This window comes from Rutidosis leptorrhynchoides, chromosome 1, assembly GCF_046630445.1.
Source record: "Rutidosis leptorrhynchoides isolate AG116_Rl617_1_P2 chromosome 1, CSIRO_AGI_Rlap_v1, whole genome shotgun sequence".
Lineage (NCBI taxonomy): Eukaryota > Viridiplantae > Streptophyta > Magnoliopsida > Asterales > Asteraceae > Rutidosis > Rutidosis leptorrhynchoides.
This window is the reverse complement of record NC_092333.1, coordinates 462512644-462527411: the sequence shown is the minus strand read 5'-3', so window position 1 is coordinate 462527411 and position 14768 is coordinate 462512644. Positions and strand designations below refer to the sequence as shown.

At 33.2% G+C, this 14768-nt stretch overlaps 2 protein-coding genes across 2 annotated transcripts; one reads left to right on the top strand and one right to left on the bottom strand.

Annotated features, from left to right (window-relative positions):
• Positions 1 to 2199: 2199 nt before the first annotated feature.
• Positions 2200 to 3878, top strand: LOC139904180 (uncharacterized). The gene is made up of 4 exons (XM_071886117.1): positions 2200 to 2389; positions 2485 to 2808; positions 3626 to 3712; positions 3808 to 3878. The coding sequence occupies exons 1-4, from the start codon at positions 2200 to 2202 to the stop codon at positions 3876 to 3878; spliced, it is 672 nt and encodes a 223-aa protein (XP_071742218.1).
• Positions 3879 to 11315: 7437 nt separating this feature from the next.
• LOC139874331 (cytochrome P450 76T24-like) lies at positions 11316 to 14086 on the bottom strand. Its single transcript, XM_071861778.1, has 3 exons — positions 13631 to 14086; positions 12809 to 13261; positions 11316 to 11921 (listed from the first exon to the last, which is right to left on the bottom strand). The coding sequence occupies exons 1-3, from the start codon at positions 14075 to 14077 to the stop codon at positions 11316 to 11318; spliced, it is 1506 nt and encodes a 501-aa protein (XP_071717879.1). The 5' UTR covers positions 14078 to 14086.
• Positions 14087 to 14768: the final 682 nt, after the last annotated feature.

Below are 14768 nucleotides of genomic sequence, written 5' to 3'. Positions count from 1 at the left end.
CACAGTACTTCGTGGCGAATGACTACAACTTGTTTGATAACGGTGTAGTGAAATTTTATATAAGAGGGAATATGCGACAATGATCAGTAGTTAAGTATGGTTACCAAGGGCACAATCACTTAGAATATTTTTATTAAATGCTTATGAAATATGAAATCTTGTGTTCCATTGTTATAACGTTGCTAGCATCAAACCTATATATCTCACCAACTTTATGTTGACGTTTTAAAGCATGTTATTCTCAGGTATGAATTAAGTCTTCCGCTGTGCATTAGCTCGTACTAAGGATACTACTTGAGGCCATTAAGGACATATATCAAAAGACGTTGCATTCGAGTCATTGAAGTTCATAGAGAATATTATTAAGTAAATGGCAGATTAGGTCATTTGGATATTATAAGATGTTAGGCGAACATGTCAATTCTTGATGTAACGATAGATTGCCTTTTAAGAATAAATGCAACGTTTGTAAAATGTATTATAGAGGTCAAGCACCTCGCAATGTTATCAACTGTTTTGATTCGTTTGTAATCGATATGGACATTGTCCGGATGGATTAGTTTCGGATCTTTACAATGATGAACCAAGGTTACATCATATCCTTAGTCTTAACACAATTACAAGTTCCATTTACAACTAAAGCTACAAACTTTACATCAATAAAGCAAGTATGAACATAATCTAAGTCAAATGAAGTGATGGAACCCTAATCTAGAGAGCTTGGATCCTTTTCACGCAAGTTACAAGGTTACAAAGCTAGAAAGCTTGAACCTTTGTTGTTCTTGAAGATCTTGAAGCATAAAGCTTGGATCTTGAAGCTACATGAAGATTACAAACACAAGTTTGAACCTTTATCACAAAATAACCAAATCATAAGTTAGAAAACTTAGTTTCAACAAAAAGATACGAAGATTCAAGCTAGAAAGCTTGCATCTTGATTGTTCTTGAAGATCTTGAAGCATAAAGCTTGGATCTTTAAGTTACATGAAGATTACAAACAAAAGTTTGAATCTTTATAAACAAATAACAAGATTAAAGCTAAAAAGATGTAGATCTACAAAGTAGGTGAAGATTCAAAGCTAGAAAGCTTGAATCTTCCATGTTCTTGAAGGATTCATGCTTGAATCTACAAGATGTAATCAAGATCAAAGCTAAAAAGCTTGATCCCTTATGAATGATGATGATCACGAAAAGGAAAAGAGAAGAATAAGAAGAAAGATCAAAAACTTACAAGTTTTAGAGTGAGAAAGACTAGAAAGGAAATAAGAGAGCAAGTGTGTGTGAAATACAAATGAGAGCAAGTGTTAAATGGATGGAATGAGACTTGTATTTATAGGAAAATGAGGGCGGTGGTGGTGGATAAGGCCGTAGGTAATGGTAGGGGTAAGGGGGGACAAGATTTAATTTTTGGTTAATGGTTGTCTAAAGTAGGTGCTTATGCTAGGATCTCATGCAACATTAACGATAATGCTTATCTAAAATGCTAGTATGTTCCCTCTAATAAATGGGCATTTGTCTTACATATTATTGGGTCATCAGTAATTATTTATTGGACTAAACAAATAGTCCACTAACTAGTGTAGGGTGGGCTAAGGTCCAATAAGGTAGAAAGTCCAACAAGACTAACTAGTAAGCATAATTAAATTACTACGCGTAATTAAGCATCCAAAAACCCAAATAATTATTATTATAAAATAATAATTAATATTTCGTAGTCATAATATTCCGATTACGACAAAAGTTAAACGTGTGCGCAGTACGCGGTATGTTCGAAACGTTAAGTGACACTAACGGTCATAAAGGTTTTCGGTGATCAAGTTAAGTATCCTACGTACACTAAGGCACATTTTAATATATAAATGGAAGTAATCCACGTATTAAAAGATTCCAGCGTATAAAGTAGCACAGTACGCACAAAAACGCAGTTTCGCTAAAATACAAGGCACACAAGCAAGTCGAAAAAGTCGGGTCGTTACAAAAGTCGATTTTGAAAAAGCTTATGACACGGTTAATTGGGGGTTTCTTGAGCATATACTCATGATTCTCGGTTTCAAAGATACATGGAGAGCTTGGATTCATACGTGTTTATACAATGAATGAACGCCGGTCATAGTTAATGGGAGCCCTACGGGGGAATTTCGATTACACAGTGGGCTACGTCAATGTGATCCTCTTAGTCATTTTCTTTTTCTAATCATTATGGAAGGCCTTCATTTATGTTTGAAAGAAAAGGTAGATGTGGGAGCTATTCATGGTGCTAGTATTGGTGATACGGAGGTGAAAGTGTCACATTTGTTCTATGCGGATAATGTAGTTATTTTATCTTATTGGAATGGGGATAGTTTGAGCAGTACTATTCTTGCTGTTAATGAGTTTTATCGTTATTCGGGTTAAAAATAAATGTGGCTAAGCCTTAGTTGTTCGGATTGGGTGTTTCCAATATGTTTATATCTGATTGTGTGCATGATTATGGCTGCTCAAAAGGAGATTTTCATTTCACTTATTTGGGCCTCCTTATTGGTTCTAACATGAATTTAATTTCAAATTGGAAGACGCTAGTTGATAAATTCATGAAGAAATTGTCATTTTGGAAAGCAAATCTTTTATCCATAGGTGGTCATTTGACTTTAATAAAAGCAGTTTTGGAGAGTTTGGGCATTTATTTTCTTTCCATGTTTAACTGCCCGGAATTGGTGTTAAATAATTTAGAGAGATGTAGAGCTAACTTCTTTTGGGGAGGCTCCGAATCGGATAGAAAAATACATTGGATTAGTTGGAATCAAGCTTTTGCTTCTTATGACAAAGGAGGTATTTATATTGGAAGTCTATGCGCTTTTAACCTTGGTCTCATGTTCAAATAGATTTGGCGGTTTGTCTCAGCTCTGAATTCGATTGGGGTAACGGTTGTTAAAGTTATTCATGATCCGAGTGGTGGTTTGGAGGGGGGGGGGGTTCTATGAGATATAAAGAGGTGTGGTCATCTGTTATTGCTACGTTTCTTAAAGCTAAACAAATTGGCAAGATTCCAGCGAACACTCTTAAACTCAAGGTTGGGGATGGTTGGTCAATTCATTTTTGGTTAGACAACTGGCTCGTTGAAGGTTCAAAGACAAATTTGCGAGATTATATCATTTGGAGTAAGAAAAAAAATTGTAGGTTGGATGATCGATATATCAATGATTGTTGGAGTTGGTCATGGTCCCGTGAGCATTTTGGAGCTAGAAATGAATCCCTTTTATAGGTTATGGTGGACTAACTTGGGCAGATCAATTTGACTCATCACATGGATTCTTGGTAATGGATGATAGGGGATAACTACGAGTTTGTTGTGGGTGCGATTAGAGAGCACATCGATCAGTTGTGGCTGCCTTCCATCAAGGCGCATACTCGCTGGTATTTTATTTGCCTAGAAAAATCAATGTTTTCGTTTGGAGATTGGCGATGGATAGATTTCTTACACACCAAAATTTATCTCGAAGATGTATCGAGATAGCCGACATTCGATGTGCTTCATGCATGTTTGGTATTGAATCATGTCAACATGTTTTCTTTGATTGCCATGTAGCTAGAGAATTATGGAGGAGAGTGTGTATAAGGGTGGATATACCTTTGCCTTTGTTTACAGATTGGTCGGAGTGGAATTTGTGGTTTGATAATTGGCGCGAAAGAATGGAGATGAAAACAAGATTGTTCGTGATCGTTGCTGCGACAGGTTGGCATATTTGGAGATACAGGAATAATGATTTTTCAAGCCCGACCATTGAAGAAAAATGTTCTTTTTGATTTGATTTGTTCTACTTCTTTTAGTTGGATTACTAGTAGAAGCAAAATTGATGTATCTTGGAACTCTTGGCTTTCTAAACTATTGTAATTTTTGATCCTTTCCTAGCTTCTTGTTAGGGGGAGTTTTCAATAATATTGTTGTTGTTAAAAAAAATAAAATAAATTAAAGCAAAACAGTGTTGCTACAAGTATGTACTTTTATTTGTTAAATAATAAAAGCTACTCACTATGAAGTATAATATTACAAAATGTTATAATTTAGTAGTAAGAAAGAAAGAAAGATTAAATTCTTATTCAAGAATGGTGTACATATCCTTACAATTGAGTGAGTATTTATAATACTAAAAGTTAACTGTACATTACTCGTTTTCACAATCAATTATAGAGTAGGTGAAATAGTAATCAATAATTCATAATTTTACTGTGCATGATTATCAATCATCTCTATTCATCTGCATGCGTACAAAATGAGAATCCATCCATATCATAACACTCCCCCTTGGATGATAATTTTGTTTCGTTAGAGATCAACTAGTACTGCCTCATTAAAAACCTTGCTAAAGAAAAACCCAGTGGGATAAAAACTTTAGCCAAGCGAAAAAGAGTGCATCATAGAGTTGACTCCCCCTCAAGTAGATATCGTTGAGTCGTCACATCTTTTGAACTTGTCTCATGCCAATATTGTGAACGTGTGTTCTGAAAACAGCAGTTGGAAGTGCTTTGGTTAAAAGATCGGCAGAGTTTTGCTGGATTGAACATATCTCACTTCAATCTGGTTGTCCTTGATGAGATCTTGAGTGTATGAGAAGAATCTAGGAGGTATGTGTTTTGTTCGGTCACTTTTGATATAACCTTCTTTCATTTGTGTTATGCAAGCTGCATTACCTTCATAGATAATTGTTGAACTTTTATCGCGTTATAGTTCACAAGAATCAGTAATGAGTTGTGTCATTGATCTCAACCAAAAACATTCCCGAGTGGCTTCATGTAATGCAATCACTTCGGCATGATTTGATGATGTTGCAACCAGTGTTTATTTTTGAGAACGTCATGATATTGCAGTGCCTCCATTTAGGAATACATATCCAGTTTGAGATTTAGCTTTATGTAGATCAGATAAATAATCTTCATCTGTATAACCAAACAAATCTTGTTTCGAGTTGTTAGAATAAAATAATTATAAATCAGTAGTTCCCCGAAAGTATCAAACTATTTGTTTGATCCCATTCCAATGTCTTTTGGTAGGGGCTGAGCTGAACATTGTCAACAAATTAACTGCAAAAGAAATGTCAGGTCTTGTATAATTCGTAAAATACATAAGAGCCCCAATTGCACTAAAATATGGAACTTCTGAACCAAGAAGATCTTCATGATCTTCTAGAGGATGGATCAGTATCAATATTGAGATCTGACAACCATATTAGTACTTAATGGTTTTTGTCTTGTCCATATTAATATGTTTTAAAATCTTTTCTGTATAAATTGTTTGATGTATAAATAAGTCATTAGTCATATGCTCAATATGTAAATCAACGTAATACTTGATTTTTCCATTTCAAAATATTTCTTTAGAAGTTGAATGGCTTCATAGATTTTTTTATTTAAGATAATTAATATAAACAACTATGATCACGTATCCGAACATTGTTTTTATAAAACACACGTGCAAATAAGTTTATATGTATATCCGTTTCTTATCAAGTACTTGTATAAACCCATATAAAAAATCTTTGTGATTTAATGGAATACATCCCCTTGGGTTTTGTATTAAATGCTTATGATACCTTAACCCTTCAGGTATATTCATGTATATCACTATCAAGTGATCCATACAGATAAGTAGTAACAACATTCATGAGATGCATTTAAATAACTACCAGGTTGATTAAGTATCTAATAAGTAATTGTATCCATTACAGGAGGATAAGTTTTCCTCCTAATTCATTTCTGGTCTTTGTGGGAAATCTTGAGTTACAAGTCTAGTTTTGCCTTGTAACTTCATTTGCACATTTCTTTTTCGGATAAAAATTCATTTGTATCCCATACGTTTCACATCTTTAAAAGTGATAACGATTGATCCGAAAACTTTTCTTTTATCGAGCGATTCTAATTCAGCTCGTATTGCTCCTTTCCATTGAGCTCAATCATGTCCATTTTGATATTCAATGACAGATTTTGGTTCCAGATCATCATCTTTATTCATGATGTCATTGTACCATTATATGAAAATATCTCATCAAGATTTTTCATTTCATTTCGGTTCCATAATATTGCATAATTTATCGCAATTTATGTATTTACATTTATCAATATCCTCTACAGAAGGAATATTGATTTGTGGTTCTTCTTGAACACTTTCTTTTACCTCATTATCAGCTGATTTTCCTTTTCGAGGATTTTTATCTTTGGAACCAATTGGTCTTCCACGTTTCAGACGTGGCAAATACTCATGAGTGACATTATTGCCAGCTTTTGGAATTTCAATTCGAGCCGAAGCATTTACTGCTGGTATATATGATTTAGTCACTCCTTTTTGTATTTGTAAATGCATTAGGTAATTTATTCGCAAGTTCTTGCATATGCATTATTTTTGAATTTTTGTCTCGCATTCTTTCGTGCGATAATCAAGATACATTAATTTTCACACCATGAAACATCTTTTTCTTTGTTTTTCATTTCTCCCCTAATCTAGGGAACAATGTTTTATTAAAGTGACAATCAGCAAAACATGCTGTAAAACATCACCCGTCATGGGTTCAATATATCTTATGATTGAAGATGTTTCATATCCAACATATATTTCCTTCCTTCTTTAAGGAACCATTTTAGTGCGTTGTGGTGGTGCAATTGGAAAATACACTGCACAACCAAATGTTCTAAGGTGGAAAGTATTTGGCTATCGACCAAAATTAAGTTAGTAGGGGAGAATATTTATGACTTGCACTTGGTTTAATGCGAATTAATGTCGCATCATGAAAATTTACATGTCCCCGTATAAATATTGAGAGTTTTGTACTCATTACCAATTGTCTAAATATTAGCTGCAAGCATTTAATTATTGATCCAGCTAAACCAATTTTATATGTACATGAGCAATAGGATGTTCAACAACAATCCCTATAGAAATATAATAATCATTAAATGCTTGAGATGTTAACTCATCAGCATTATAAATTTGCACCCTTTAATGGTGTAATCAGAAAATTGTGCTCTTAATTTTATAATTTGTGCAAGAAACTATGCAAATGCCATTTTACGGCTTGATAATAGACAAATATGAGACCATATACCAAATGTGTCTATCAGAACATGAAATGTCTAAATGGTCCACATGGTGGATGAATTTATTCACATATATCACCTTGAATTCTTTCAAGAAATATTTGTGATTCCTTTTCACAATATACTTTTCATTGATCACCATATGTGCTTTTCATTAATCACCATATGTGCTTTTCATTAATCACCATATGTGTTTTTCATTAATCACCATATGCGCTTTTATCATATATCATTTTCACCATATGCGTTGCACTTTTAATCATATGCGCAGTGCTTTTCATCATATGCGCTTTTCATCATATGCGCCTTTTATCATATGTGCTTTTAATCATATGCGCTGCGCTTTTCATCATATGCGCTTTTTATCATATGCGCTTTATATCATCTGCACTTTTAATCGTATGAAATGTGCTTTTCATCATATGCGCTTTTTATCATATGCGCTGCGCTTTTTATCATATGCGCTTTTTATCATATGCGCTTTTCATCATATGCGCTTTTTATCATATGCGCTGCGCTTTTTATCATATGCGCTTTTTATCATATGCGCTTTTCATCATATGTGCTTCTGGTACATTTATATATGTATAATGTAAACCAGGACTAAGCCTTGATAGTATTTTCAATCACATGATTCTTGTCGGTGATGCATAGATATTTCTCATTTTCTGTTATCATTCATTTACTGATAATCATATCCATTATGATATATCAGAGAAATTTAAAAAACTTCTCTTTGATTTGGGAGAAAACAAGACATTATTTATTAGAAAATTCGTACCATTTGGTAACATGAATTTTGCTTTTCCCGTTCTTTTTATCAAGTTTCCAGAAACTGATATAGATTTTATAATTCCTTCAGTTGATTTCAAATTAATAAAATATTTCTTAGATTTGAGTATAGTGTGTGTGTGTGTGTGTGTGTGTGTGTGTGGTACCACTATATGCAACACAAATATTTCCACCATGTGATTGATTTTGTACTTTAGCAGTATTCATATTAAAATTTCAGTAAGATGATCAAAATATATTACATGCAAACAAGTTACAATCCGTAGTACATAAAAACACCTAATAAACATATATGTGTTATGGTCTAAAATCATTTATTTAGGAGTGACACATAACAAGCTAGACATCTTAGAAGATTCAAATCATTTAAGTCTAAGGTTGCTTAGGGTTTACTTTATCTAGATTTTTAAAAGATTCACTCCCGTTTCCTTTTTATTTTTTATATCAATCGCCATTATCTCGAATCACGATCGTCAACCGAAAGTTGTATTTAAATATTTCTTTTTGTCATTTTAAATTAATGATATTATCATTAGTTGGGGATTTGGTTAGTGAGGTCTTATCATTTGACTGCAACTTTTAAAAGACAAGTTTTCAAAATAATCAAACTAAAAAAAATAGTTATTCGTTATTTTATGTAATCCCATTGTCGGCCATCGTTTTTGTTCTACCTTCATAAAGTGACCAACTGTGAGTTTTTAACTCCAAGTTGATGAATTTTAAAATGTTAAACTATGAAAACAGCGGCCCAATTTTCATTACAATATTCCTACTTTTATAACCCACTAGTGAAAAAAAAATTGGTAAGTGGGGTATTTTAGGTTTGGTGATTGTCGCTTAAGTGTGTGGTACGAAATTTACTAACATGACTGAAATAAGAACATAATAAAACGGATCACATAAATAGTAATAGGACAGCATAGCAGCTGTAAGACTCGAAAGTGTTTTGAAAAAAAAATATTCGGCTGTTGCCTCACAGGATACAGAAATCGTGACTTTTGCTTTTCATTTAAAATAAAGAAATTAATAATTAGATGTACCTAATGAATTCCACTATCACAAAGTGTGGGCCTAAGCTTTGTGAATGATATTTCGAATGAGAGGTTTTGCAAGCTGTAAAGCTAATTAAAAAGTTTAAATTTTTATCTCTCAAACGTTGATATACGCATAAATGTCCAATACTAAAATTATTATTATTATAAGTTGTCTATTTCTCATTCGTGCCACACAGCATGTTGTGTGATGGTGCTAGTGATTAAGGTGGTGATCGAATAAAACTTCAAGAGAGTGGTAAGTTGTTTTCTCTTCCTAAGTTGGCCTCATTTACAAACGTTGGTTTGGTCTCTACTTTTGTATACTCAGTATTATTTATGAAAAAGTACAACACCTTTAGCACAATGTACATGTTTGTATATGTATAGATTTTTTAAGAGAGAAAAAAAATCAGTCATAGAGGATTGGAAAAAGAAAATGAACGAGTGTATGACTTGGTGCAGTATATTAATAGGATATGGCACATAAGTTTGAAATAACCTGGTCCACCATTTACGCATATCCAACAAGTGGGGCGAACATCTCAATCAAGGAGACATGAGTGGGTTGTTTGATTTATTTCCATGCTCTTTGTATAATTAACGATGGGGATTTAGAAAAAAACATGAGGGTACTCTTTATACTTTTCTTCTTAATATAATAATATTTCCTTTTTCTTCCACCTCAATTATATTTACAAATCTTCTACAAGTTTCTTTCATTTCATATTATAGAGTTATTTTGTAAGTCTGTTTTGAGGGCTGTTTAAGTTCTCGTGTTTGATCAAAGGAAAGAAACAAAGAATCTGAAGGTGGTGTGGTTCTAAGGTGGTTTGATGAAGGTGTGAGGTGGTGGTTTTACTATGGAAGAAGGTGGTTCTAATGGATACAAACAGATAGTGTGGTAGCAGCTGAAAATGGCTACGCAATAGTTGTAATCAGGTAACTAATCGAGTAGCAAGAAGGTAGAGTGTTAGTGTTTAATGATCTTGGTTCGTGCAATAAAAGGAGTAACAGATCCGAAGTCAAAAACGAATAGAATTAGTGTGGCGGTTGAATGATGGTTAAATGGGTGGTATTGTGGTGATATGTTCTCTTTTCATAAAGACATCTAAATTCAAGTAGTAGCTTACTACAAAGGTAATACTTAACCTAATATAAGTAAATTGGTCGAGTGTCGAGTACCACAAATGTGTTTTAATTATCAAAAAGTCATCTCACAATTTGTAGTCGTTATTATTATTTTTATTTATTTCTTTTTATCATGTGTTCATTTAGTAGACATTTAAATCATGTATAGAGTACCTGATGAATCACTGGTGGAAGAACCCAAATTAATAAATCTTGATCAAAAGACACATATGAGGTTTCAAGATCTTCCAGCGGTGGAGGACGGTGGCCGACGGGAGCTCTTCGTGCTGATAACGTGTTATAATTTAGTAGTAAGAAAGAAAGAAAGATTAAATTCTTATTCAATAATGGTGTATATATCCTTACAATTGAGTGAGTATTTATAATACTAAAATTTAACTGTACATTACTCGTTTTCACAATCAATTATAGAGTAGGTGAAATAGTAATCAATAATTCATAATTTTACTGTGCATGATTATCAATCATCTCTATTCATCTGCATGCGTACAAAATGAGAATCCATCCATATCATAACACAAAAAGATAAATAATGATCCTTTTATTTCAACTATATATTTGCAAATGACAATACGCAATTTAAGTAATATTATTATAACAATGTTCTTCGTAACACATTTTACCTTTTACTTTTTACATATTTTATGGTCTTACTAAAATTTATTAAGGTGAAAAAGATATTTTTCTCTTTATTCTTATCTATTTATGAAAATGAACAATTGATTCGAGACATCTCAAAAAATAAAATTCCATCCGTCCCATATTTGATGTTCACTATTTCTTTTTGGCATGTTTCAAATTGGTTGTCTGCTTTCAGTGACGAATCTAGGATGATTTTTTTTTTCAAAACTAATTATAATTGAAAGGTACTTTAGTGGTAGTTTACCTCTAAAAAACTATACATTCTAAAAATAGATGGGGTCTTATAGCTAAATTTAGGGTAGGTGATCCTCATACAGTAATTTTTTATCCATGTACACCTAAATACATATTTTATCATTAATTATACTTACAATAATAATATAAGTTCAACTTCCTAGATTAATCTAGGAACATAACTGTGAATTTATAAGATAAAAATATACATAGATAAAAAAAATGGTTTGTGATAATTACCTCTCATTTTAAAGTGTGAAGTTATTTTTGAAGGCATATGGTTGCTTTTTAAATTAAATAAAACAATGAAGTGAAATGGAATTGAATATAAAATTATATTGATGATCTAAAAATTACCTTTTAACTTGTTACAATGTTTATATAATGACTCGAAATTTGTCAGAGTTTGATTGGAATGGCCATTAGTGGTACATTTTTTTGTAACGTAAGACCAAATTTCTCTCCCATATCTACATCTTGTGCTCTTATATTTTCCTCAAGCTGCCAATCAAAGTTATGAATTAAAGATCCCAACACAATATGCAACATTTTATGAGCAAAATTCAATCCTGGACAGATCCTTCTACCAGCACCAAATGGAATGAGCTCGAAATTTTGGCCTTTATATTCAATCTCGACGTCTAAAAACCTCTCGGGCATGAACCTCTCGGGGTCTGTCCATACATCTGGGTCTCGGCCCATTGCCCATACATTACATAAAACTTGGGCATTTTTAGGCACAATAGAACCTTGAACTTCTATATCGTGTACCGCTTGATGAGGGATAAGAAATGGTGCAGGAGGATGTAGTCGAAGAGTTTCTTTTATAATAGCTTGTAGGTAAGGAAGTTGAGAAATGTCTCGTTCGCTAATACTCTTGTCATTTTGTATGAATTTAGTGAGTTTCATTCGAGCCGTTTCCATTTTGTCACGATTACGAATAAGCTCGGTCATAGCCCATTCCACCGTGCTTGATATCGTATCAGTTCCCGCCATAAATAAATCCTACAATATCTTATAAACCAATGATTAACAAACTTCATACAATTAATGTAACAGAATTGATAATTAAAAGTACTAATGGTCTTCTGACCCTACTAGAAAGGTTTCTTTCCTAAGAAAATGAGATAAAATAAATATTTTTAGTCACAGTTCTTATTTCTTTTTTTTAACGGCGGTATAAATGTAACATGTTTCTTTATACGAGTAATCAAAATGGTCTGTATTAGGTTTTAAATCGTTTAATTTGAATGCCGAATCGAATTTAAACCGGGAAAAAAAAAACGATTTTGAAAACGGTTTTCGGATCGGTCGAAATCGAATTGGATATTCTATTTCTGATCGGTTTTGAACTGAGCGTTTGTGGGGTGCCCTGGCCACCCAGGCTATGCCTGGATGGTTTGTTAAACAGATTTTTACACGAATATACTCGTATAAACAGCAGTAATTTCTCCATTCAGAGTTAAACACCCCAAGAGTAGAGAAAGTCATCCCTCTCAATGTTCTATGGATAGAGAGATTGCTTCTGAATGGACCTTCGACCAATAAGTAGGTTAAATAAAACAAGGGAAAAAATAAACAAAAGTGCGAGACTCCATGAAAATAGTAGAATCAAGTTTCTATAAATTTTAACCTACGTGAAGTTCAATTTAAAAAAAGAATTGAAAACTAATAGAAAAAGTTTTGGTGTTCTTGAATTTTTTGTAGCAGGGAAAGAGAAAAGGTGAAGGTAAAATTGTGTATAATATATTTTCTCTTCAACAATTCCTTCCAAATCGAAAAGATTTGGATCGCTAAACCAATGGCACTTCATTAATGTCTCAAAACAAGTACTTTGATAAACTAAGTTTAAAAAGAATCTACATGTATACTTTGTAAATGAATTTACTTACCAAAATCAAGTGTCTCATGTCATTTCGGCTAAATTCAGATTCATCTTTCAGGTTAAGATTAAGAAGCGACTCGAGAACATCATTTTTTGTGGATGAAACACCATCATATAATAATGATATATTGGACCTTCTTTCCAACCTTTGATCAATAATCTCGTCGAAGATATTCAATAACTTCTTACCACAAACATAAACCCATCCTAACAAGCGTTGTGGATCAAAGGGTTTAAGTATGGGAAAATAATCAACTACATTCGGTTTTCCACCAACTTCCATCAACGCCCATACCGTGTCCTTGAAATCTTGTGATGACACCGAATCGTGTCGAGCGAAATCAGTAGAGAAAATGAAGTTTGAAAAAATGTTAAGTATTGTTGTAAATGCAGCTGCACCTACGTTCACAGCCTTCCCCTTTTTACAACATTGATCAACATGGTCAATAAGTTCCGTTACCTATAAATAACAAAAAAAATATTTATTTATCCATCAAGTCATCTAAGCCCAATGGATCGTAATTAACATTTTAAATAGCCCAATGGGTAAAAAAAGAACCCCAATGGGCTTGGATTACAAAAGAACTAAGAAGTGCATCAAATATACAAATGTCTATATCTGTGATATTTAAAAATAAAAGTTTCACATTTCGTATTCATTCGTTTTTTTTTTTTTTTCGATATAACGTAATAGCATCCAAATTTATTCAATTCGTGACGAATAAAATTTTAACTCAATTAATCGTCCAATTTATGCAATTTGAATTTTTACCCCTAAAAAAGAAAAATAAACGATACGAATATAAATCAATCCAATAATCGATTGTACCTTCTCTTTTCGTAGAAGTTCACTAGCATCTAAACATTGCACCGAGAACATATATTCTTTAGTTATTCGACGTAGTCGTCGCCATTGATCTCCTGCAGGCAACCACACTAATGAGAATTTATGGTGGTCCACCACTCGTGCGGCCTCTGGGACTGAGCGGCTCGAGAACGATTGATCATGTGTTTGAAAGAATTCTTTTGCGATATCAGGTGATGAAACAACTATTGTGGTTTTGCTTCCAAGTTTAAGTGACATTAAAGGACCATAACGCTTGGAGAGTGAGGCAAGCGAGTGATGGGGATTGTGACCGAGTTTTAAAAGGTTCCCGATGATCGGAAAAGGGTAAGGTCCAGGTGGAAGCCGCGAGTTGTGGCGGCTTAAGAGTGTGAGAGCATAAAAAACTGTTAGTAGGAAAGATAATAAGAGAAAGCAGGTTGAATAATCCATTGCTCAATTTGAGTGAATTTTGGTGCTATTTCTTCACATTCAAAACACATAGGAGATTTAGGCTTAGCTAGACATTTATTTACATAATACTTTTTGTACGTATTGTCTCATGTGACTTCCTTAAACTAAGGAAATAACTTGTTTTAGTTAATCCTTCGGTCTCGATTTAATTCTTCACAGACAAAAAATACAATGTTTAAGTAAATGTCATAAAAGTATTAAGTATTGTAATTTGTACTTATTTTTTAGTTTTACTCTTATTTTTTCTTTATCCTTTAATCTTATCCACATACATTAAGAACATAATAGAACTTAATCTACTTATTCTTTTCTATTTTTGAAAGTGGACAATCAATTTGAGAAATCTTAAACTTTGTGTTATAGCTCATGTAGTAGTGACGTGTCTCTCTTAACGATAGGTCAGGAGTTTGACTCCCGTGAGATGCATCATTGCACACAAGGTTGTCTCTTTACCCTTGAATTTCACCCAAGGGTGTTTTCCGCGCATCGCATTGCGGGGGCAGTGGGTGAGGGGTTTTACCGCTCATGCCCTCGGATTGGGTCGGGTTTCCTCCTGTGGGTGGTTAAGTCTCCTGGATGATCCGTACTACTATTAAAAAAAAAAAAATTAAGAAATCTTAAAATGGAATAGTAGACGGTGAAATTCGAGAGTATATTGTTATATTAATAT